At 44.1% G+C, this 22,712-nt stretch overlaps 1 protein-coding gene across 1 annotated transcript; it reads left to right on the forward strand.

The window, feature by feature from the left end:
* The first annotated feature begins 1,908 nt into the window (after positions 1 to 1,908).
* On the forward strand, positions 1,909 to 21,930 carry UBASH3A (ubiquitin associated and SH3 domain containing A). The gene is made up of 14 exons (XM_027639157.1): positions 1,909 to 2,021; positions 5,487 to 5,540; positions 6,846 to 7,032; positions 8,888 to 9,086; positions 9,588 to 9,757; positions 10,597 to 10,805; positions 11,589 to 11,715; positions 13,879 to 13,987; positions 15,090 to 15,212; positions 15,984 to 16,076; positions 16,995 to 17,139; positions 20,010 to 20,122; positions 20,651 to 20,733; positions 21,740 to 21,930. The coding sequence occupies exons 1-14, from the start codon at positions 1,909 to 1,911 to the stop codon at positions 21,875 to 21,877; spliced, it is 1,863 nt and encodes a 620-aa protein (XP_027494958.1). The 3' UTR covers positions 21,878 to 21,930.
* The last annotated feature ends 782 nt before the right edge of the window (positions 21,931 to 22,712 follow it).

Consider the following 22,712-nt stretch of genomic DNA (forward strand, 5'->3'; position numbering starts at 1 on the left):
CCTGGTGAGGGGTATCGGGTGGCCTGGCTACGGAAAGGGGAAGATAAAAATTCAGCATGCTTTCTAATTAGCCTAAGAAGGCCAGGTGATATCGTGGCATTTGCAAACCTCTCTGTAACCCCTCAGCAAGGGAGCACCACAAGCAGCACATCCTCATCTCCCGTCGAAGCTCGCGCAGCTGAGGATCCCGGTGGTCCAGAGCTGTGGGTGGCAGAAGGCAGCAGCAGCCCCAGAGCTTCATCTCTTCAGCACACCTTGCTCTTCCCTCCCTTGCTTTACAGCCTTTGCTGCGTGCCTGCACGGGGGTTTTGAAAAAGACCCATCGTTCAGTTATTTTTGAAATTAAATGTTGCACTGTGTTTTGGAAGTACTCTGCAAGCAGTTGTCTCGTGTTTCTGAAGTAGCAACTCACTTGTACTCAGGGATTTAGGAAATGAAATTGTATTCTCAGCTGCAACAAATGCTCAAGAGTAGCAATAATTTGGCTTGTTTTTTTCACCAAGAAGAGAGATCGATGACAGAGGGAGGGGTCAAGGAAGAAGGAGGAGGAGACATGAAGCAAAAAGCCACAGCAGCATAAGTGAAAAAAGGCTGCTGAGAGGCCAGGAAAGACATGAAGGTTTTCCATGACAAAACCCATGTCCCTGTAATATGGCCACAATGAGGGAAGATGTTCAGTCCCTTCGCTGTGCACGATGGAAACTGGCACTTCCAAAGGAGAGGACACCATATCGTAATCCTGTTAAATTAAGCCATGGCATCAAGAATTCTTCATCATCTCCTACGTCACTCTTTCAACAGCCTTCCCTGGAAATGGGAACACAGGGGGAGATAAGAAAAAAATAAAATAAGAAATCAGACGAAGGCGTATAAAACAAGCTGCATTTCTGGAGTTGCTCACAATGCTCTGACATTCTCCCCACCAGGCTTCAGAGACAAATGGTTGGACAAACAGCTCAAACTGACCAAGTCCCCCAAGGGAAACTTTAGCCAAAGAGGGGACAAAGTGAGGGCTTATTTCAGGAGATCAGCAGCTCAGGTTATCCTTTCAGTCCATGGGGTGAGATGTCCTGTGCTCCCCAGGGAGCAGTGATACCTCCAGTGAGGACAGCCCAGGCCAGAAAAAAACTGTCTCCAACCAATTTACCTGCTCTGGCCATTCTGGAAAAGCCTGAGGACCAACCATGGAAACTCTGCAAAGGCTCCCACAGTGGGACTGGCACAACTGGAAAGGACAGGCTTCTTCTCCCTGCTGCCACCCTGAGGTGCTCCAAACTCAGCCTCAGGGTGCGATGTCTAGATGGGACACTGGCATTCATCTCACACTCTTGGATTGCCCATTGCCTTTGGTTGAGAAGACCAAAGCAGGAGCCACATATGATAGGGACAGGAGGACATGAAAACTGAGCCTAAAAGGAAAGAATCTGGCCTACAGACTAACTTCTTGCATGCTGCAGGACAGTCCCACTTGCCTCTCACACAGTGCAGTCACAGCTGAGGTGGATTTCTTGGCTTTCGGGAGACAGTTTAAAATGAAAGGCTAAAAGATTCCATCTCAGCCCCTTCAGCAAGTCCACTCTCACTGTGGTGGTTACCTTTGGGCTTCTAGTCTTGTTCTACCAGGGTGGATAGTAAAAGCCTGAAGACAGCTTTTGCTTTTTTAGCCACTCTGCAACAAAAATTCGGAGACACTCTATGAAAACAGGATGTCAGCTTCTGTCAGAAAAGATCACAAGAGGTTTGAGGCTTTTTTTTTTCTTATTTGCTTCTCTCTCTCTCTCTCTCTCTCTCTCTCTCTCTCTCTCTCTCTCTCTCATTTTCTTCCTCCCCCCCTCCCTCCCTCTCACCCTCCTCCCACCTCCCAGTTTCTGTCACACTCAGCACAGGGTCAGGGGACGAGCGGAGGAGATGGCGGTGGCTGAGACACAGCTCTATGCAAAGGTGTCCAACAAGCACAGGAGCAAAAGCACCTCTGCCCTCCTCGAGTCCCTCCTCGCCAAAGGATTCCCGGCTCATACCGCGTGAGTAATTTGTTCAGCTGCCTCCGCACAGTGAGATTTATTTAAGACATGAGGTGCTTCCCATAAAATCCTGACATCGGGTAGCTCATTTTTTTGGTCAGGAGAATGTGCTGCTCCTGGGGTTGAGGTCCCTATACAGGGATCAGACTTGTCTCACTTCAGATTTCACGTAGAGCGGTGTTTATTGCTCACGTAGCAAACCCAACCTGCTCAATATCAATTTTTATAAATATATCTAAAGTATATCTGAAGATATACACCCTTCCACATCCTGAGCCTGAGAGCCTTCACGGTGAGTTAAGAAGTTGGCCATAGTTTGCTCTCGGGATACATCATCTTTCATTTTTTTCTACTTATCACTCTTATTAAAAGAGAGTTAAATGTGGATGTAATTTCTATCCAAAGTTTTTTTCAGGCCTGGCAAAGATCTCCTGCTGGATATTGTTTGGATGTTTCCTGCTGGAAACTGATCTAAAAGATTAATTTTAATTTAAGATTAGGATTAAGATTAATCCTTAACAAGATGCCACCGAAGTCTGTCAATTTTTCTTCCTGTCTTGAATCAGAATCTTGTTCTAAAAACTCTTGTTCTAGCTAGAATATATAACAGTGAAGAATGAGGGTCTATTCTTGGCAACACAAATGATTGCAAGATTAATTGGGACAGATAACTAAGTTAATAAAAAAGAAACATGTTGGTCACTTGTCCCCCAAACATGTCTCTCATTGGACTGGCAAGTTCTGGGGAGGGTTTTCCAACTTCTGAAGGGAAAGCATGGATGTTTTGGATCCAACTGTTCAAAAAATAAATCTGATTATTGAAATAATACTCAGGTTGAAGAACCCCTAACAAATATATTTTAGAAAGGAGAGCAATATCTCCATTTTGACTGAAAATTAAGCTAGTTGGAAAGGCTCCATTTATAAGTGCTGTGTTGCTATTTTAGGAACAGCTGTGTTAGCAATTAAGACATGATTTGCACAGCTTACAGGGCAAATGTGGGTGCCTTGTTCCCAGTTATGCAAAGTGAAATTTTAGCTGTGGGCTGAAAATCTGGCTCATCATTTCTCTAGTAATACTGTAAGCTTGGTCATCCCAAAGTAAAGGCTAGTTCTTTAAATTTTTGTCCTGTATGTCATGCTTTTCTAGTCCCCTTCAAAGCACTTTCTGCTCTTACTGAGATGGCTTTGTGCTTCCCAGGTCAAAACCAAAAAATAGCGGCAGAAATACAATGCAACTGACCCAAAATGACAAAATATCAAAAAGCAATTAAAAAAAAAATTTATTTAATTTTATTGATTTTAAGACCTTCAAAATTTTGATTGTGTTTTTATATTAGCTGTCTCTGTTGTTCCTGGATTGAACCATAAATTAAGTTTCTTTTGAGATGTCCTGGCCTGAGAAGTATGAAGCTGGGTGGAAGTACTACAAAATCTTTCATAATGTAGAACCAACAGGCCAAAGCAACATTTTCACAAAGAACAAAACTCAAATATGTGAGGGTCAAGTCTAGCATTAGATCAACAAATTGGGCCTCCCCTGGTGCTTATGGAGGATGGAACTGTGCCAGCACTTTCAGTTTTAGGGAAGAGCCAGTTTATTCTCGCTGTAAATTTATTTTTAATCTACTGTCAATACAGATTTTCAATGGTTTATTCCTACTCTCTACATGAGAAAAGTTGGTATATGCAGATTTTGTTCTGTGCATTATCGTTAAATCTTCACTGCTCATCTTGGAAGAGTAGGATGTTTAGTCACAGCCTCATGCACTCCTAGTGCAAAGGGCTCTATAAACCGTGATGGAAATCATCATAGAGCCAACATACACGATGAGACAAAAGGTGGGGACAAATACGGAGAGGAGCACAAGATTACAACGAGATAGTACTGAGCAGTTCATGGCCTGAGGTCTCACTTGTCTGATTACATTTATGATTTTGAAGGCACCCATGGTAGAGAGAAGATGAAGCCATTTTGGCTTCAGGGCTGTTTGCACAGAACTTGTCTCTGGGTGGGAAGAGCAGCATGGCACAAAGCCATAAAACATTCACTTTGAGGTGCAACAAGTGGTTAACAAAGCCTGGCATCGTTGGCCAGGTGGCAGCAGGCACTGACACTTCCACAGGGACACTGCAGGAAGGGCTGCATGGTGAGAATGACAAAAACATGGGTTGTTTGTGTTTGATGTGATGGAGAAGGAGGGCTCAGCAGAGGCACGGAAGGGAAACCTGCAGTGTTCAATCACAGAGGACACAGGGTAGCTTTAAACCAACCAGCTCGTGGTTCTGAAGTGATCTGGCCATGGGAGTTGATTTACTTTACAGAGAAGGAAGGTAGAAGGTAAAGTTTGAGTGGAAAGGCTCACCTCAGCCCTCATCCATGCTGAGCCCCCACTAAAGAGCCAGGTACATTCATACAAACACATTTAAATGTTTTTAATAAGCCCGTGTGTAGTTTTTACACTAAAGAGAAGTCAGAAGACTCGGAGGAAGCATCAGGGGTGAACCTGAGTCCTGCAGCTCAGTGCACCCACTGCACTGCTGATGCATGTTTGGGTATCACAGGGATGGATAGAGAACAAAAATGAGAGGAGACAAAATGGTTCAATGCCATCAGGATGCAGTGGCCAGAAAGGATGGCCTCAAGAGAGAAGGAAAGAGATGAGCAGATGCTGAGTAAATCAGTGGGGTTTTTTCCATGTCCACTGTCTCGGCTTCGCCTTCATGTTTCTTCTGAGAAGTCTGTACGTGGGTTTCAGGGGTGGAAATGGGGTTCAAGATGCTGCTTCAACACTGGAATCCTTCCCCACGTCACCTGGTATTTAGCCACAAATACGTGTTCACATGAATTACATAGCTGACATTTTAAAAGCTCTAGCGAGAAAAGGAAATGTGAATCAAATCCAACCCCAGAGGATGAAAGTTGCAATAACAGAAAGAAAAGTGAGACTTTGTCCCTCATCTTGGACCGAGCTGCTGGTTTAGATCTGGCTCTCTGCTGACCTACGGGAGACCCTCAGAGCAGATTTGAAACCCCAATAAAAGTATTTTTTGCTTTGTTTATATATATGGGCTTGGGCCTGGCATCTTGAATCGGAACTTTTTTCCTACGAACTGAGAAAACTCTGATCTTACAGTGTGTGGATGGATGGTTTTCCTAACCCTAAGGAAATCCATAAAGTCAGTAGGGCTGCTAAGGAAACACAACCAGAACACAAAGATCCCGTGGGGAAGATAGGTTACCAATCTTCAAGGAAATAAAGAATTGCAGTGGAAAAAGTGGAAAAAGCTTTCTCAAAGGGCCTCAAGAACACTAAAACATGCCAGGAAAAACCTAGTGGCTAAAGGTCCTGCCTGTGCTGGAAAGTAAATGTGGTGACCATAGTCACTAACCACTTTTACTTTCTAGGAATTTTCTTTCTGTTATTATGAGGAATCAATTTTGCCTTTTTTTTTTTTTCCTAGGCAAAAAGCTTTGGTTGCTACTGGACAAAAGACAATAGAAGATGCAGCAAAATGGTAAGTATCTGTGATTTCTAAGGCAAGCTTTTGCGTTAAACCTGGTTAAAAATCCTCATTTATGTGCTGATCCTGTCACTGAATTTGAAGTTAACTGCCATAAAAAAACCCCAAAACCATGCATCTGAGATTTTTTTTTCCCCATTTATTTCACTCAGAGAGAGAAATATTTTTATTTGTACTTATTCTGGGAAGCAAGGTTACTTGCAGAAGGTCCAAGGTAAATTAAAAAGCAGGAGAGGAAAGGGCAGTCTTGGGCAGAAGCAGCTACTTTTACCCATAACTGGGGTTACAAACGTGCAGTAACAATATAGGGTTAAATGGCAGTGGCTGAAGGGAAACAGAAAGGCTCAGCTTACAAAGCAAGCTGAAAGTCTGGTGGTCAGAGGGAGGTATTATTAGAATCAAAATCATGTGTTAGTTTGAACCCCACAACGTTTTTTCCTCTCTATCAATACCCTCACAGAGTGTTCTTATGTCATGTTATCATCATGTGATGTTAATTGATTTTTTATTTTTTGCTTTAATTCACCATCAAATTAAATCCAGTCTTTCCTTGTATTTTCTTATGGTTTTTGTTCTGTTTGTTTTCTCCCCCTTGATTTCATTGCTTTTTTCTTCTTTTTCTTCCTTTTTTTTTTCCTTTTGTGAAAAGCCAGAGGAGGTATTTGAGACTGGGATGTTCTTTCCTAATAATTTTGTTCAGGGATTCTACCACACTTTCCAACAATCACTCCCAGTCCTACAGCTGTCAAGACAAACACACAGCATGTGAAGGACAATGTGAAGGATATCATCATATGGCATATGAGTTTCTGACTTTTGTTTATTCATGTTCTGATTTATCTTGTTCACTTTTCTTAGGGCTGAATAAAAAGGTTCTTCTAGAGTATTTTTTTAATCTTCAGTGAATTTTTACTTATTCCATTTTGTCACTCTTCAACATGTTTTACCCATTGCCTTTTTCCTCCTCCAGTCCTCTGTTCCCAGTCATGAAAAAGGGGGGAAAAAACCCGAACACCTAAAAAAGGGTTTTTTTTGTTGTCTCTCATTTTCAGACATTGGTAGAAGCGAAGGCACATAATGAAACATAAAGTACTCAGAAAATAAGCAGAAAAAGATTTCTCCATTTTTTAGTACTTTGGAATGAAAATTTTTAAGGGGTTTTACTTCAGCTTTTGGTTTGTAAGAAAATAATAAAATCGTGTTTCCTTTTTCTGATGTCTGCTGTGGATGCTTTCAAACACAGGAAACAGGAGTAAGCAGCGCACACACTCAGTCTCAGTGATATGCTCTTGATTTCAGGTTGCATTCCCACTGCAACGATCCCTCTCTGGATGACCCAATCCCCCAGGAATATGCCCTTTACCTGTGTCCCACTGGCCGCCTGCTCGACCGCCTGCAAGAGTTTTGGAAGGAGAGCAAGCGCCAGTGCGGGAAGAACAGAGCCCACGAGGTTTTCCCACACATCACCCTCTGTGATTTCTTCACGGTGAGGCTCGAAAGGCGTGTAAGGGGTGAATGTCAGCTGGGTGGTGTTTGGTGAAACTGGGCCACCTGCTGTTGTCTGACACCACAACTCCTTGGTGATCAAACAACAGGACCTGGGTCCGGGAGCGTTGCTCAGCGTTTGAGTGGGACGTTTTGGGGTAGCTGAGTGACACGTGTCCATCTAGAGCAAACCTGTGCAGTCCAGGATACTGTTGTGGCTCATGGATCCAGGATTGTAAGCCTTCCTGGCTAGGGCAGCAGTGGCTGCCATGAACCAGCAGGGACAGTGTTATAGGATGCAGACAACTTTGGTATCATGCCTGTGGGAATCTCAGGGAAACCTCTACCTTTCCCAGAGAGCCCCATCAGCAGGTCATTGCTAGGGTGGTATGTCCAAGATGTTACTCTTTCTGTTGAAGATTTTGTGAAAAAAAGAGTCACAGGGATGGAAGGGGAGACAGGCTGGACTCCAGCAGTGCAAGTCAGTAACTTTGTCAATAAGTTAACTTGGAAGTTTTGCTCCTGAGCCAGACTTCTGGTGAGCTGTTTTCTGGTTCTAGAGAAGCTGCTGTCCTCCTTCTGTATGCTGGGTAACCTCCTAGAGAACTTCCCAGCAGAGCTACCTCTCCTGCATAGGTGAATGTGTCCATATCAGCAAAGTCCAGCAAAGAGTCACCGGTCTGGGAAAGCTCTGGAGTCACCTGGAATCTGGTTTTCGTCTGTTGACGGTGCAGCTGCAGCTGAGATGTGCTGAAACAGGCATGAACCAGAGCAGCTGGACAAAAATTACTCTGTTAAACCATGACAAGAAATATAGACAGCGAATATAAGAAATTTTGTTGCAAAATATTGAATGGTATTCTCTGGCCATTAAACACAATTATACAGAACAAAAATCATTAATTAGTAAAGAATGCCATGCTTTTGGAAGGTGTCAGATTTAAAGACCTGCCTGCAAAAGACAACTGCATTGCAACCCTCACCTTGCACATCTTTGCCCCATTCCAGGTAGTGTATTTCCAGGGATAAATGTACCCCGTGGGCCTGTTCTCTGCTCCCTGGCTGTCAGCAACAGCTGACCTGGGCACCTCACAGGCAGAAAGTGAGACTCACTGACTCGGCTCCCACCTCCTTTTCCTGACCTGCCCTCTTCTGTTTCCCACCTTCCCATGTCTTTTGCAGCTCCCAGAGTTGTCAGCCCCAGGAGGAGCCCTATTGTTTCCTGGCACTTGCCCTGGTGCAGGTTCCCCCCTGCTCTTGCCCCCCAACACCCAGTCTGCCCATTGCCCCTCCTCCCTCTGGCCTGGATGGCACAAATCCCACCTTTGTCTCTTCACTTCTTATATTGTTTAACTGCCACTTTTTCAAGGAAACGTGGCTCTGTACAATCCTTTATTTTGCTGTGGTTGGATCATATTGACAAAGATGCCTTAGGAATTTTGCTGGGTGTGTTGCTCGGCGTCTGAAATCTTGGAGTTTTGGCAGGAGTGATTTCAGCGAGGGACTTTAGGGTAACAATAACACAAATTATTACTTAGAATTGAAGAGGGAAGTCATGATCCCTGCCTCATTTCAGAGAGATTACTGCACACCTGTCAGATGGTAAAATCTTTTCCTACCCAGGCTACATACACCTCGGGCTGAAGGTTCTGTCTCCTGTTTCAGAACCAGGGCAACACCCTGATCAAAATGCCTGATATTACTGATTTTAATGCCAGGAATTCCAGGCAAATTCATAGGTATTTTGTGTTTCTCAGGCAGTTTAATGCCCCATCGTTTTCTACTGTGTAGCAGAGGTTGCAGTGCTGGCTGTTGAGCTGGTGAGTAAAACCTACTCCTCCTCTGTTTTCTTTCAGTGTGAAGACCAGAAAGTGGAATTATTGTATGACACCCTAAAACGGGTCGGTGACAGCTTTTCCCAGTGCTTTCCACCATCTATTTCCCTAACACTACATGCATCCCCCAGCTACCTTGGCTTCTTCATTGATGACACCCATGCCAACGTCCTCAAAGACTTTGCTCTGGCATTCTCATCAGAGGCTTCGGCCCTGGCAGGTAGGACCAACATTAGAGGGAAGATGGGTGAGTCGTAGCACAAATGTTTAAGCACAGTACTGAAAACCTCTGCTGTGTCTCCAGGGGAACTTAGCTGATGTTTTACTGCCAGCAAGCACCCTTTCCTCCTCCAGATTTGAAAGCAAAGTGGCTACAGGATCATGTTTTAGACTTTGAAGACACAGCGCTTTTGTCTAGAAGCTGAAATGATTGTCTCTGTCTAATACTCACTCCACTGACATTCCAAGAGGAATGTTAAACCCTGTGCATTTTTTTCCTCCCATGCGAAGCCAGAAAACAAATCTAGTCCATGTTTGTGAATTATTTTGGCATATTAAAGCCATGACACTCTTCCAAACCATTATTTAGCAGATATAGTAGATCTACTCTACTACTAGTTACTGTGATATTTCCTGCGTCATGCAAAGTATGTGGTATAAAACAAGAAGAGCTTTAAATGACCTTTGTTTCTGCGTTGTGATGTTATTGTTTCATCCCTAGACTGCCATGTGAAGCCCTCTCTGAAGCAGTTCCACCTTACCCTCGCTCACAAGTTTTATCCTCACCATCAGAAGACTTTGGAACAACTGGCCAAATGCATTAACCCCGGGGAGCCCTGCCAGTGGGTGGCTGCTCTCTACTCACGGGACATGCGTTTTGTGCATTACCAGGTACTGTAATCACATTTATTTGATTTCCTGAGCCTGTGGTCAGACTCTTTGCTACAATCTGTCCCTCCTTAAGAAAATCAGCGCATGGTCAGCACAGTGTTTTAAAGAACATGGTTGTTTCAATTGCCTTTTTGGGTTGAAAAACTGGACTCATGGATCAGTAGACAATAACTTTATGGTAGGCTGCTTGACCTGCATGTCTCCAGATCTAATTCCAAACTCCATCAGAAAAAAATAATCTTACTGTGGCATGAAAAAATAAAAGAGACAGGAAACCATGATCACTGAATATTTGCCAGCATTTTTCAGTTTACAGTTTTGCACTAAAATTCCACTCAGCAAAATTAGTTTTCTTGTTTGTTCCAGCCATGATGAAAACTGCACAGGCTCAGTTCTCATTAACGATTTTCTGCTTAATAGACTCTTTGTTAAAACCTGTCAACATTTTTCCAGTTCTCATTTCCAATTTTAAATTATGGAATGATCAACAGTTTTTTGCCAGATCAGTAAATCGCTTTGTCCCAGGTCTCATATTGGATTTTAGTCACGCTCAGGAGAACTGCAAGTGCTCACAAAAATAGCTGATAACTCTTTTACTGTGTTTGCTTTCAAATAAGTCTGTGCTAGTTACGGGGGGGGGGGGGGGGTATTTTTATGAAAACGGAGTGCCTTTTTTACACATACTGCAAGAGTGGTAGAGTCTTCCTTTTTGTCTGCCACCAAAGAGCACGTTGCAGAGCGGAAAATAAAACCCATTGCTGTGTCCACGAGAGGTGAACAAGCATCCCCTGAGCTGCTGCAGAACCAGCATCCTGACCCTGCTGCATGTTCCCCCCCAGAGGCTGAGGGCCCTGTTCCAGTACAAGCCCCAGAACATTGATGAGCTCATGATCAACGCTGGGGATTTCATCTACGTTGACCCGACGCACCAGTGCGACGTGAGCGAGGGCTGGGTGGTCGGGACCTCGCACCGCACCGGCTGCAGGGGTTTCCTTCCAGAAAACTACACTGAGAAAGCCCACGAGTCAGACACGTGGGTTAAGCACAGGTGAGTTCAGGGTTTTGTGGGTGTTGCTTCATGTCAGCCACTTTGGTTTTATTTTTAGGTGTTCCTCCTCGCCGGGAGCCGTGGGCAGAGGAGAGGAGGGTGGGGTCCTGAGGGTCTGGGGGAGATGCTAACACACCTTCTGAAAGAGAAGAGGTAGGACATGCACCCTCAGACACCCAGAGTTCACAAGTTCAGCTGCTCGAGGGATGACTCCTGTTTGCTCCTGAACAACTTGAACACCCTAATGAATTTTAAAAGACCACATTCTGCCGGGCAGACTGAGCCTTCAGCCTGGCTCTCTGCTTTCTTCTCTTTTCTCATTTCAAGAGCTTTGAAAGTTAACTTGAAATGAAGCCACACAAAGGTTGCTCCACCACCTTGAGACTACCCTCATCTTGTTGATTTACCCTCCATCAGAAGGCACCTGCCTGGCTTCCTGCACTTCACTCTGCAGCCGACAGCACCACTGATGCTGCTTGTAGATTAGAGCTGATTTTTCTAAGCAGGGAGGTTTAGATGCATTTCTTGCTGAACCCTCAGAGACAGGGAGGAGGCAAACAGGTAGTGTTTTCTGTTTGAAGGTCCCACTTTAGCGAGGTTACACCCAATATGTGCCATCAGTTCATATTCTAAATCAAGAACAAAGTGATGAAGTGGATTGCAAGTGTGCAAGAAGCATTGAATGGAACACGAATCCTGACTTACAAGTGCCTATAGACATCATCATGACTCAAAAATCTCTTCTATTTGTGTGTGAGTGTATTGCTTCTGCTTTTTCTGCAGGGAATATGTTTTTGGGACAGCTTCAAGATCCTTCACCCAAACTGAAAGGGAATCTAATGTAAAGCCGAATGGAGAAGCCCATAATCCAAGTATGTCAAGGAGTGGAACCAGTGTAGTTTCTATTCAGGTAATTGTTTTTTCCATTTCTTATCTTTGCCACATGCTTGTGCAGATAAATTACTAATTAAAATTAAGTGTAATAATAAATATAAATGTACGTTTAGTAAATGCTTCCCTTTCCTCCCTCACATTTTCATGTTATGTTGTAATGCATATATATATGTATATCTATATGTACACACAGACACTCTTATCGTATGGTATAGTATCTCATAAATATTTTGTAGTATATATATGACGTATACACTCTTGCCTTTCATAACACCCTTTTTGTTCCTGTCATAATAGCACAACGCATGAATTCTCTACTCAAGTTTCTCTGAGCACAGCCTTCCTGGGCTAGCTCTGAAGAGGTATGGAGACAAGTCTGACAAGTGAGACACAGGCCCAACTTCTCCTGACTTCCATATGGGTTCAAGGCAGAGCAACTGTATCTGAATTAGGCTCATTGTTCATTTTTGCTCTTATGTCCAGATTTTACAAATGTCATCTTCATGGTTTCCATGGTCCCAGATAACATTTAAATGTTTTGTTTTCTTCTTTATTTTTTTAGATATGTAGCTAATGCAAATAACTGCCCAGAACACCTAACTGGAGTGGTTAGCAGCACTGATAGGATTACACTTTTGTCTGACTTTCAAAATCAACAGGTATCAATTTTTCGCAGTGTTTTCCACTGGTCTTCTGGTAGAAAGAACAAAGCAAATAAGGGCTCCGTTTTTTTACCTAGAGCACATTTGCACCTGCATTGCACTGTTGGCTCTGGCTGTCAGGGCTGCCAAGATGGTCCTTTCCAGCACACTGACATGGTGCAGAAACCCCTTAGGGCTTGCTGGCACCACAGCCTCTCTTCCTGCTGTGCTGGGGGATAACCCCAGGCTTGTTTGTGTTAATGTCAGAGAAACTTGAGGGCGCCTTGAGGGAACTTCCACCTGGGGCCTCCAGGATGCTGTGAGTGTGTGACTGTGGGACAGAAAATTCTGAACAGGTCACATCCCCTTCCTCTGGCTCTTGGTTGCTCTTGGTCTCACTTATCTAGGTCAGATCTGTGGCAGAGCCACCGCTTGGCCCGAGGAACGTGTTGTGCAGATGGGCACCTCTCCAGTCTAGTCTTCCTGGCCTCTGGCTTCCTCTCAAGCAGAAGAGGAAGACCACAAAACCTTAGTTTTAAACTCTGATCTTGTGGCGGTTGATTGATGTTTCATGGCAGAAATGCAATAGTGTTTAACAGAAATGCAATAGTGTTTAACATGAATATCAATCTCACAGTGCTTCTTAAGGATTCCCTTCTCTGCTGCTGAAGATGCACATCACTGACCTCAAGGCTGCAGCAGTAATGCAGTTTTTAAAGTCTGAAAGCCTTTGACCTGTTCCTCATCTTCTCGTCTATATTTAATGTGCATTGTACACTAACCTCAAACTGCTTAGCACTTATTTGTAATTCCATGAAGTCTGAGTTAAAAAAAAGCAGCCTCATAGAAGGTCTGAGTTCACTGTTGACTTGACCACACAGTTACAAAAATCAGAAGTACTATTTTCATTAGGAAAAGGAGAAGCTTGATGTTAATCCTGGTGTAGAAAAGGGCATTGTCACTCAAATCTTTGTTAATTTTCCTTTTTTTTTTTGTTTGTATCAACCATATGATAGAAATTAAAGTTGTAATTCCTTCCCACATTGGGATTGAAAGATCTGTTATCAACACTATCTTTCACTAGTGCAAATAGAGTTAAAACCTCGTGTAGCCCACAGGGGTCAGTGATCTGACCTTTGACAGGACAAGGCAAAAAGGCCTCAAGCTGCACCAGTGGAGGTTCAGGTTGGACACTGGGAAAAATTTCTTCACTGAAAGGGTGGCCAAGCATTGGAACAGGCTGCCTAGAGAGGTGGTAGAGTCACCATCCCTGGAGGTGTTCAAGGAATGACTGGACGTGGCACTCAGTGCTCTGTTGTTCAGTTGACAATGTGCTGATTGGTCAAAGGTTGGACTCGATGTCTTTTCCAGCCTTAATGATTTTATGATTCTGTTTATTTCACTTGCCTTCAGTGGAGAGCGAGTCAGGCTTATTGTTGTCCTAAAGACAGGCATCTATTACATCCCTCCTGTCCAGGAATCCAGATTTTTAGTGCAGGTTATGTGTAACATCATAATGAAACCCCTTTTTCCCACAGCTGCCTCAGAACGGCCCCCTGCGCAGAGCGGTGCTGGTGATGCGCCACGGGGAAAGAGTTGACCAGGTCTTTGGCAAATCTTGGCTTCAACAGTGCCTGACTGCAGATGGTGAGTGAGATAACAGGAGGATCTTAGCAAACCAGAGCTAATTAACCCCCGTAATGGGTACAAGAGATTCAGTCTTCTACCTGTTATTGTAAACATTGACACAAAATAGTGAGTAGCATTGCAAGGCAGGCCCAGCACTGCTTTGACCTGCACATCACCAGATCATAACGTCCTCAAGTCCTTCACAAGTCAAATAAACCCTGCAGACAAACAAAGCCCTTGTGCTACTGATGGAAGTGTGTCTCACTGGCGGATGAACAAATCACAAGATCACATTCACCACCACTCACTGCAGAAGGTGGAGGTTGTCAGACCCCTCCACCTTTCCAGGACTGAGTCAGAATTATGGTCTCTTGATCAGTCACAGCACGTCACCAGTCCAACCTGGGGAAGGTTAGCAAGAGCAACCTGTGGTGGAAATGAAATGCCAGCAACTGACGTAAATTAAAATCCGAATTTCCTGGCCCTCTCCCTCTCTCCCTTAAAAAAAAACCAAAACCAACAAACACAACCCAAGAACAAACAAACAAAGAAAATTAGAAAAACAAAGAGTGTGTTTTCAGGTGAAGAAAACTGACATAAAACGGAAATGTGTCAGGAGGGAGGGGAACAAGGTGTGAGTTCAGAAGCAAGAGCTTTATGCTGAAAGTCACACCTTTGCTATGCTGGAGATTCTCTACGTTCAGTTGGTGAAATTCACATCAGATGAGGAGGGTGGGCACCTTCTGGCTGTACAATCAATGCATTGTTTTCATTTTTCTTCAGTGTAAATGTTGGGTTTCTGTCATTTTGTCGATGGTAATAGAATATAGATATGGAGAGGAGTTTTTTGTTTCACTTGAGCCTCACAAAGCTGAATTCTCATGATTTCCTGTTCTGCCTCTCCTCCTCCCCCCTTGCTCCTTCTGAGCTGGCAGAAGGGGTGCTATTCTGTTAGGACAAGTGGTTCTCCAAGCCAGTGTTGTGACCTTAAAATGTGATCCCTTTAAGGTAATAGCACTGGGTGTTTTTCATCACTGAGACACTGACTGTGTCTGCAGTACTGACATAATACAGCTGCTGCCTCCCTTGTGCCACAGCAAAATGTCCCACCTCTTTTTAGGAAAATACTACAGAGCGGATCTGAACTTCCCCTCTGCCCTGCCAAAGAGGAAAGACAGCATGAAGCAGTTTGAATATGATCCTCCTTTATCTTGCTGTGGTATTTTCCAGTCAAGGCTTATAGGTAAGCTGGATAATATCCTACTGCAAATCTAAGGGTTTGGGAAGCAGGCTGCCATCATCGGCCGAAGCTCATGCTGGCTTCTAATAGGAAAACTTCCTAGCAGCACTCCCTGTGGTTAGGCTTCTCTGCAAGATCTTAAATAATACAATAGAGAACATGGCTGGTTGCTTGTCTTTGAGGCCCAAACTGCCAGTTCCTGGCAAAGAAAGTTGGAAGAAAGAAGCCACAACACTGTCTGTGCCCTGCTACTCCTCTGCAAGGGATTAATGGCTTGTGCAGTTGTCACTGAATGGGCAGTGAGGAGTGAAGGGTCTGGCCAGAGGAAGCAGCTTCATGGTCAGCAGAGTGTGGTCACCTCATCACAGGGAGCTGGAGGAGGGGTGGTGTGGGTTAGTCTGACTCAATTCACTCACCAGATGAAGTTGCTTGTGCTCCCTGAGCAAGGTGCCTGACTGTGACAGTGCTGACCTGGTGCAAATGCTTATCTCTGATGATTCAGTATGTGGGGACAGCCAAATGCCTAACTGCTGTTTGCAGATTTGGAGTGATTCTTCTGTGGTTATCTTTCCAACACTCACTTTAAACTTGCTGTTTCCACCAGAATGAGCTTTTTAATGAGCTCGATCAGCAGACAGTGTGAAAAAATGAATAGAAAGAGACTGTCAATGGATCCCATGTCGATGAAAGTGCAAAGCTCCAAGCTGGTTTTTTTTTTTCAGGAAGTACTTTGTAGTAGTTTCTCATCTGTCACACCTGGTTGTTCCCATCCAGGGGAAGCTCTGCTGGACCAGGAGGTGATGGTGAGCTACGTGTACTCGTCCCCTGCCCTCCGCTGTGTACAGACAGCTCAACACGTGCTGCAGGGTAAGGCACCAAAACCAACCACAGCGAAAATATCTTCATCAAACTTCTGTGAAGTCTCTGAGACAAGCAAATAAAGAAGATTTTGTGGTTATTAGTGGTTATCTTTAAGCAGGGAAGTCAAGGTGGTTTTGACTCACTGATAATGCAGGCAGCAACAAACCTGCTGCTGTGCGTGCAGTCTGGTGGGATATAATCCCATTAACTCTGGTCCTCACCAGTTAAAATGCAATCTAATGTTGTATGAAACAGAGGTGTTTCACATCAGGTTGAATTCAACATTAGTAGCTGCTCATCAAATCACCACTGTCACCTCTTCTAGAAAACATTTGGAGCCAAAAAGCAGATGTTGCCAGTGCTCTGAAGGATCTGAATCAGGGAAGACAGATTTCTTCCCTTTTTTTGCAAGCCAAACTATTTGAATGCCTTCATATTGTAGAGCTTCTTTCCTCCTCTTTCTCCCCCTTCCTTTCCCTCTCCCCTTTTTTCATTTCCTGTCCCTTTTCAACAAAATAAAAAAGTGTCTTTTGACAAGGGAAGTCCACTTCTAACACCATCAGACAATTTACAGCCCCACTGTGGAACACTGAGCAAAATGCTATATAAAAATGGTAAAAACATTTCTTGTCCAAAGTTTATTCAGATTTCAATTTTTTTCTTCTAGCAGAGCATCACAAGAGAGTGAGCTTCAGAAACTATGATGATTATGATAATAATAATAATATAATTTGAAGTGTCTTAACATTAGTCAGACAAGAATATAACAGTGCCTTCATTTAATCAACGCAATCCTCTTTTGTTTGACAATAAGTAATTTGTTTTCTTTAATGAAAGTACTGCAGCAAACGAGGGAGAATGTATAGCCTGAACGCAGCACTTTGGGTGTGCCTTTCTCCTAAGATGTATTTCTTGTTCTTGCAGGGCTTAAATTAAATCAAAAAGTCAAAATCAGGGTGGAACCAGGTCTGTTTGAATGGACCAAGTGGGAAGCAAGCAAAGTAATCCCTAACTTCATGACTGTGGCAGAACTGGCAGAGGCATCTTACAACATAGACACAAGTTACAGGTAATTGCTCCACTTCTAGCTGATAAAGTTGTGGGGGTTTTCCCCCTGAGATTTCTTATCCTTTTATATGTCATAAATCATTACAAGCACTGCAAAGATGGGGTGATCCTGATCAAATTCTGTGCACCCTGGGGCAGAGCATGCAGGATCTGGGGAGGGAGAGGTGAGCCTGACATGATCCACCTGTCCTGGTTTTGGGGACAGGCAGGACAACAATGTTGCACTATACTTGATGTTTGAGAGGTTTTTTTTTTAATTTTAATTTGCCTAAATATTAATATTGTGCTCAGTAAGGACTTTTTGGGGCCCTCATAACTTGGTGGGGTGAGAGGTGATGCCTTTTCTGAGCACTTGCAAACCACACCCTGGCAGGAAATGATGAGGCTCCACTTCAATCTAGCTCCTCATCTTGCTCTCAAACCAGGCTGCTCTGTGTTTGCAGTGCACAGCCAGATCCAGGAAATTACTCAGCTGATAAAAGCAAGTGTCTCTGGGATTTCCCACGTATTCAAGAAAGGGGCAAAGGAAACCTCTTATGTCTTAATGCATTTCTTACGGACAAGCATCTTCATTTGAGATTGCATGAAGGAACAAAATCCTTCATTTTCTTGGAGTATAGGGTTTTCTGCTGTGGTTTTTTTTCCACCAACAGACCGTTTTCCCTAGGTTGTTGGGTTTTTTGTGCAAAATCACTTGCCTCAAAAGAAAGCATGCAAGTGGACAGCATTGAGAAGCTCAGAAGGGAAGCTCTGAAGCAACGCTAACTACAGTGTTCAGACCCCTCCCAGTTCACTCAGGTCCAGGCAAAAATGGGATGGATGAGCTATAAACTTGCACATATGTTGCCAGTTTCTTCCCACCACGTGCAGGGTTAAAAATCCTCAGGTCCCAGGATCTGGTTTTACCACGTTCACCTGTGCAAATGACAACCTTCGGCTGGGTTAGGTCCCTGATTGTTCCCTGTCAGCAGTGGACCAGTTTCAAATTTTCCTGTTTCCAGTGCCACTAAGAGGCAACCTGAGAGCACTTGAAATACTTGCTGCTCACGTGGTGTGTGCAGAGATGAAACCACCTTCAGGTTCACTGCACCCAGGAACTGGGTGCCTGGGCTGTGATGGTTACCTAGCAGCCTTCTTGATGGTGGAAAGGAGGGGACTCCCAAGACACTGATTTTCCATCGTAGATAACCTGTGTCAGACACTTAGGATAGCATGAATTTCCCTCTGAAGGACCTTATTTATTTCTACTGACCTTGCCAGACATTTGAGTTGTAGGCAGCTGGGTGGGATTAACTCTGCCTCCCTCTCCTCTCACACTCTCACAGAAGCAGAGGTTGGTAGGTGCTCCCTGTCCCAAAGCAGGATAAAATAAACTCTGATTTGGCTGTTCCTGCTGTTAATAACTTTGAGTTGCTGTGAAATCTCTTTATTTCTTTCCTCTTCATCCTCTGCATGGAGGACAGAACCTTTCCTCTCCACAACAGCCCTTTGCAGACTGTTATCATGTCCTCCTCAGCCATTCCTCCGAGCTGAACTCTTCCTGTGCTCCCCTGTGGGCTGTGCTTTCTGGACTCTTGTTAACAGCTCCTCTCTGGATTTTTGCTCGTTGATCCTCATGTCACTTGGCCTGTAGCACTCTTAGCCTGGGCTGAGCACTCCTGTTGGTATTTAGCCTGGAGACTACCTGGGCTGGTGCTGGAGATGCTCAGTTCTGGGGCAGGACAGCTGGTTAACAACATGATTAATACTGAAGGGACAAAGGTGCCAACAGGACAACACATTAAAAAAAAGTAATTGCAGCTCTGCCAAAATGGAGACCAGTTTTGAGCACCCCAATCTAGACTTGTCTGATCTAGCCAAGATTAATACTAGATTTTACATACTTTCTACTTCTGCCATTTGTGATGACTTAATGTACTGAGGACTCACCTGTGAAAGAACACTATGATACCACACCTTATTGCAATATATTCATCTAATCTCATTCCTGCCTGTTCACTGAATAAGGAGACAGTCAAGTCAGGGCGAGGGGGGGCAGTTGTTTGTAGAAAAAAATTAACACCCTGTGTTGTATCACAACACATGGCTAAGGATTTGCCAGCTGTAGCAGTGAACACTTTCCATTCCTGGAGAAGACAGATTATAGGGATGACATGAGTTTGGGGAGGTTTTATTCTGTTTCCAAGAAGCCCTGGTTCAAGCATCAGCTACGTGAATAGGTATCAAAGACAGGAGCCTGGTGAGAGGCAGGCTATTTTACCTGCTGCCTATTTTGCCTGTCCTGCAGATCTCAGAAGGCTGCCAGGGTCTCCCATCAGTGGGAATTTGGTGTTCCCAGCCACCTACCCTTGGCACCTCAGGGCACATCAGGGCCCTTCAGATTCTTCACTGCTGCTGCTGGACTGGAGCAGTCCCCAGACCTCCTCCTGGGGCTGGGCAGGACTGGTGTCCTGGAAACTGCTGTGGAACCCTAGGATGGGTCTGTGCAGGGGGAATGTGAGGCTTCCCTGATTCACAGCAGTTTGACTGTTATTTTTTTTGGAAAATATTTATTCAGTGCAGGAAGAGCCCTGGCATATAAAAGAAAGAAGAAATGCCTGGTCTCAGCAGAAGTGCTCAGGTGCTTAGGAGGGATACATTGCGATAAATTCTCCTGGAAACACCTTCTTTTTAACTCTGGGAGTGAAAGTCTTTACTATCCATTTGACCAGGGAAAAGCTAATGCTCCAGGCAAGCTGAGGTCACAGTGTGTCAGCCAAGACAGCAGATAAACCTTTTCACCAAGTGCCTTTTCTCTGGTATAATCATTCAGTGGTGCTATCAGCGTCCCAGCAGACACCTGGATTAACATATTTGTGATTTTGTTGTCAGGGGTAACTTCCCACTCTCTTCTCTGGTGCCGTCGGAAAGTTATGAAGACTATTTAAGCCGAAGCTCTGTGGTTATGAAACAGATCATCACTGCCTGCCCCAGCAAAGGTGAAGGTTTCAGATCTTTGTATATTCTGTCAGACATTCAGAAACAGGAAGTGGCAGAGATTTGCCAGCAGAATCACATTTAATGTGAGTTGTTGGTACTGCACAAAGCTTAAAGTAGTCTGAGTGCATGTCCTGGGCTATGCTGAAGTAAAAATACATGCAATTTATGAGCTAGAAATGAGAAAAATTAAAATTAAACAGAGACAGTAGAGTACTAAATTGCAAGAGTATGCTCTTTTCTTGGTCCTTCTACATTGGGTTGTAGCTCAGCAGAAGAGAATACAATTTTCTGGAAATCTTTTTCTTTTTCACTGGCAAACCCCTTCTCTCACTAGCTGATGTGCTACAACACATCTGATTTTTTTCTGCCCAACACAATACACCCAACCACATGATTGAAAAAGTCTGCAGAGATGAACGGCCCCAAAAGCACCTCATACCCATCTGCTGATGAGGAGCCTGACAGTGCTGCAGCTCCCTTACTACTCCTCTTTGCTTTTTCTGGGTGTACCAGGCGTCATCCTCATTGATGAGGATCTTCCCTGGCATCTTTCACCCGGCCTCTGATGGGGCTCCCCAGCAGAGACAGCAGTGACTTTGCCCAGATGGTACGGAAGGTAAGAGGATTCTTTTCCATCGGGAAGCTTTTGGTTTGTTTTATTGTACCTCTGATAGGGGGCCTGCTTGTGCAGGGAGATGTGAGCACGCCAATACCAATGATGTCAGCTTTCTCATTCCAGAGGGAATCTCACACAGTTTTAGCAAAGCACTGGAGGTCAAGAGAAGGGTTTCATCTGCGTGGTTTTGTATGTGACTAGCAGTTATGTCTTCGGAGGAGATTTTCATCCAACTCCCCTGGAAAGTCAATGCCATGTAACACCTACAGCCAAGAGGCACATTTGGAAACCTGGAGCTATCCTCCTTCCTTTCAACCTGGAAATGTGAAGGCTTTGGGGTGACCTAATTGCAGCCTTCCAGTACCTAAAGGGAGACTACCAGAAATATGGAGAGAGACTATTTAAAAGGGCCAGGAGTGGCAGGACAAGGTGGAATGGCTTCAGGCTGAAAGAGAGTAGGTTTAGATTAGATAGTAGGAAAAAATTCTTTACTATGAGGGTGGTGAGGCCCTGGCACAGGTTGCCCAAGCTGTGGTTGCTCCATCCTTGGAAGTGTTCAAGGCTGGGATGGATGGAGCTCTGAGCAACCTGGGCTAGTGGAAGGTGTCCCTGTCCATGGCAGGGGGTTGGAACTGAGTGGTCTTTAAGGTCCCTCCCAAACCAAAACAGTCTGTGATTCCATGGTTCTGTGAAACAGGGCTAAGAGCCTTCCTTCTCCTCCTCATGGTGATTGTAACCTACAGTTTTATTCAGTCTTTAGATATATTTAGATATATTTTTACTACCACTGTTGATGCATAAGAAGGGGTGAATATATTTTAGTCATCAAAGCCAAGCATGAATGTGGAGAGATAAGTTCACCTTTCACCCCTCACGCCTCCAGAATGGTTTCAGTTCATTTCAGAAGAGACAGAATATCAGGGTCTGCTCTCTTCTGTAGCAAAGGCCCCCCTTCATGCCCAAGCAATGACCCTGCTGGTAACTCTGCTGGTAACTTCTCTCCTAGATCCCTTCCCTGGGCATGTGTTACTGTGAAGAACTGAAAGAGGAGAACAAGTGGCAGATGGTCAACCCACCAGTGAAGACCTTAACTCACGGAGCAAATGCAGCATTTAACTGGAGAAATACTATCCTGGAAGACTAAAGAGTCAGCTCTGCCTTTGCAGTTGTCAAAAATGAGCCAAAGGCAGGTTATGGTTCAGCACAGCCAAGTGATTCATCCAGAAGACACACAGTGGGTGGGAAATGCCCTCTCCGAGTTTTCAAAGCACAGAAAAACACTTCCAAGTTTGGTGCCTGAATTTTGTTTTTATTTTGGTGACTGAGAAGAGGGGAACTATGTGCTGGAGTTCAAGTGACAAATAACACTTCTAGTGGTGAGGAAAGTTCCTTTTAACCTTTTCTGAGAGTACAAATGTTTAATAAACACAGATCTAACTACCTGATTATAAATTCCACTGCAAAAGGCATTGAAGTAGACAATGTTGTGTTTTCAAGACCAAACTACTTGCAGAAAGAATTCCTTTTTTTTTTTTTTTTTATTTTCAGGCACTTGGATATTTTCAGATAACACAAAAACTGGTACTGAAAAAAGTCATCTCCTACTCGAAGAGGGGATCATCTCTACCTAAAACCACTGGGTTTCCTGTTCACTCCATCAGTTCTGTGACAGCTAATACCACACTGACTCTTTATTTACCTCTTCTATGAAGGGAGTTCATTTTCTATCAAGCAGCTCCTCGTTCAGCTATTCTTGAGGGATCCATATTGCAAAAGGGTCTAAATTCCTCCTTTTTGAAGAAAACGAAACTGATGGCTTTGCTGTTGCTGGGACAATGAAAGTGTGTTACTGTACTGGTGACAAAACCATGACATGAACAACTCTGAACTCTGAACCCTTCCTGAGATGGCACTTGCAGGACAACAGCTTTGCTTTGTGCTGTTTTGTGCCAAATTGTATAATTGGTGACACATCTCCT

The sequence above is a fragment of the Corapipo altera genome, unplaced genomic scaffold (assembly GCF_003945725.1).
Source record: "Corapipo altera isolate COAL_440 unplaced genomic scaffold, ASM394572v1 0, whole genome shotgun sequence".
Taxonomy (NCBI): Eukaryota; Metazoa; Chordata; class Aves; order Passeriformes; family Pipridae; genus Corapipo; species Corapipo altera.

Bases quoted from the DNA above. Each gene is read 5' to 3' on its own strand.
- UBASH3A (XM_027639157.1), top strand. From the start codon at position 1,909: ATGGCGGTGGCTGAGACACAGCTCTATGCAAAGGTGTCCAACAAGCAC. The intron at 9,758-10,596 runs GTACTGTAATCA...GTTCCCCCCCAG, and splicing joins TGCGTTTTGTGCATTACCAG to AGGCTGAGGGCCCTGTTCCA. The intron at 13,988-15,089 runs GTGAGTGAGATA...ACCTCTTTTTAG, and splicing joins ACAGTGCCTGACTGCAGATG to GAAAATACTACAGAGCGGAT.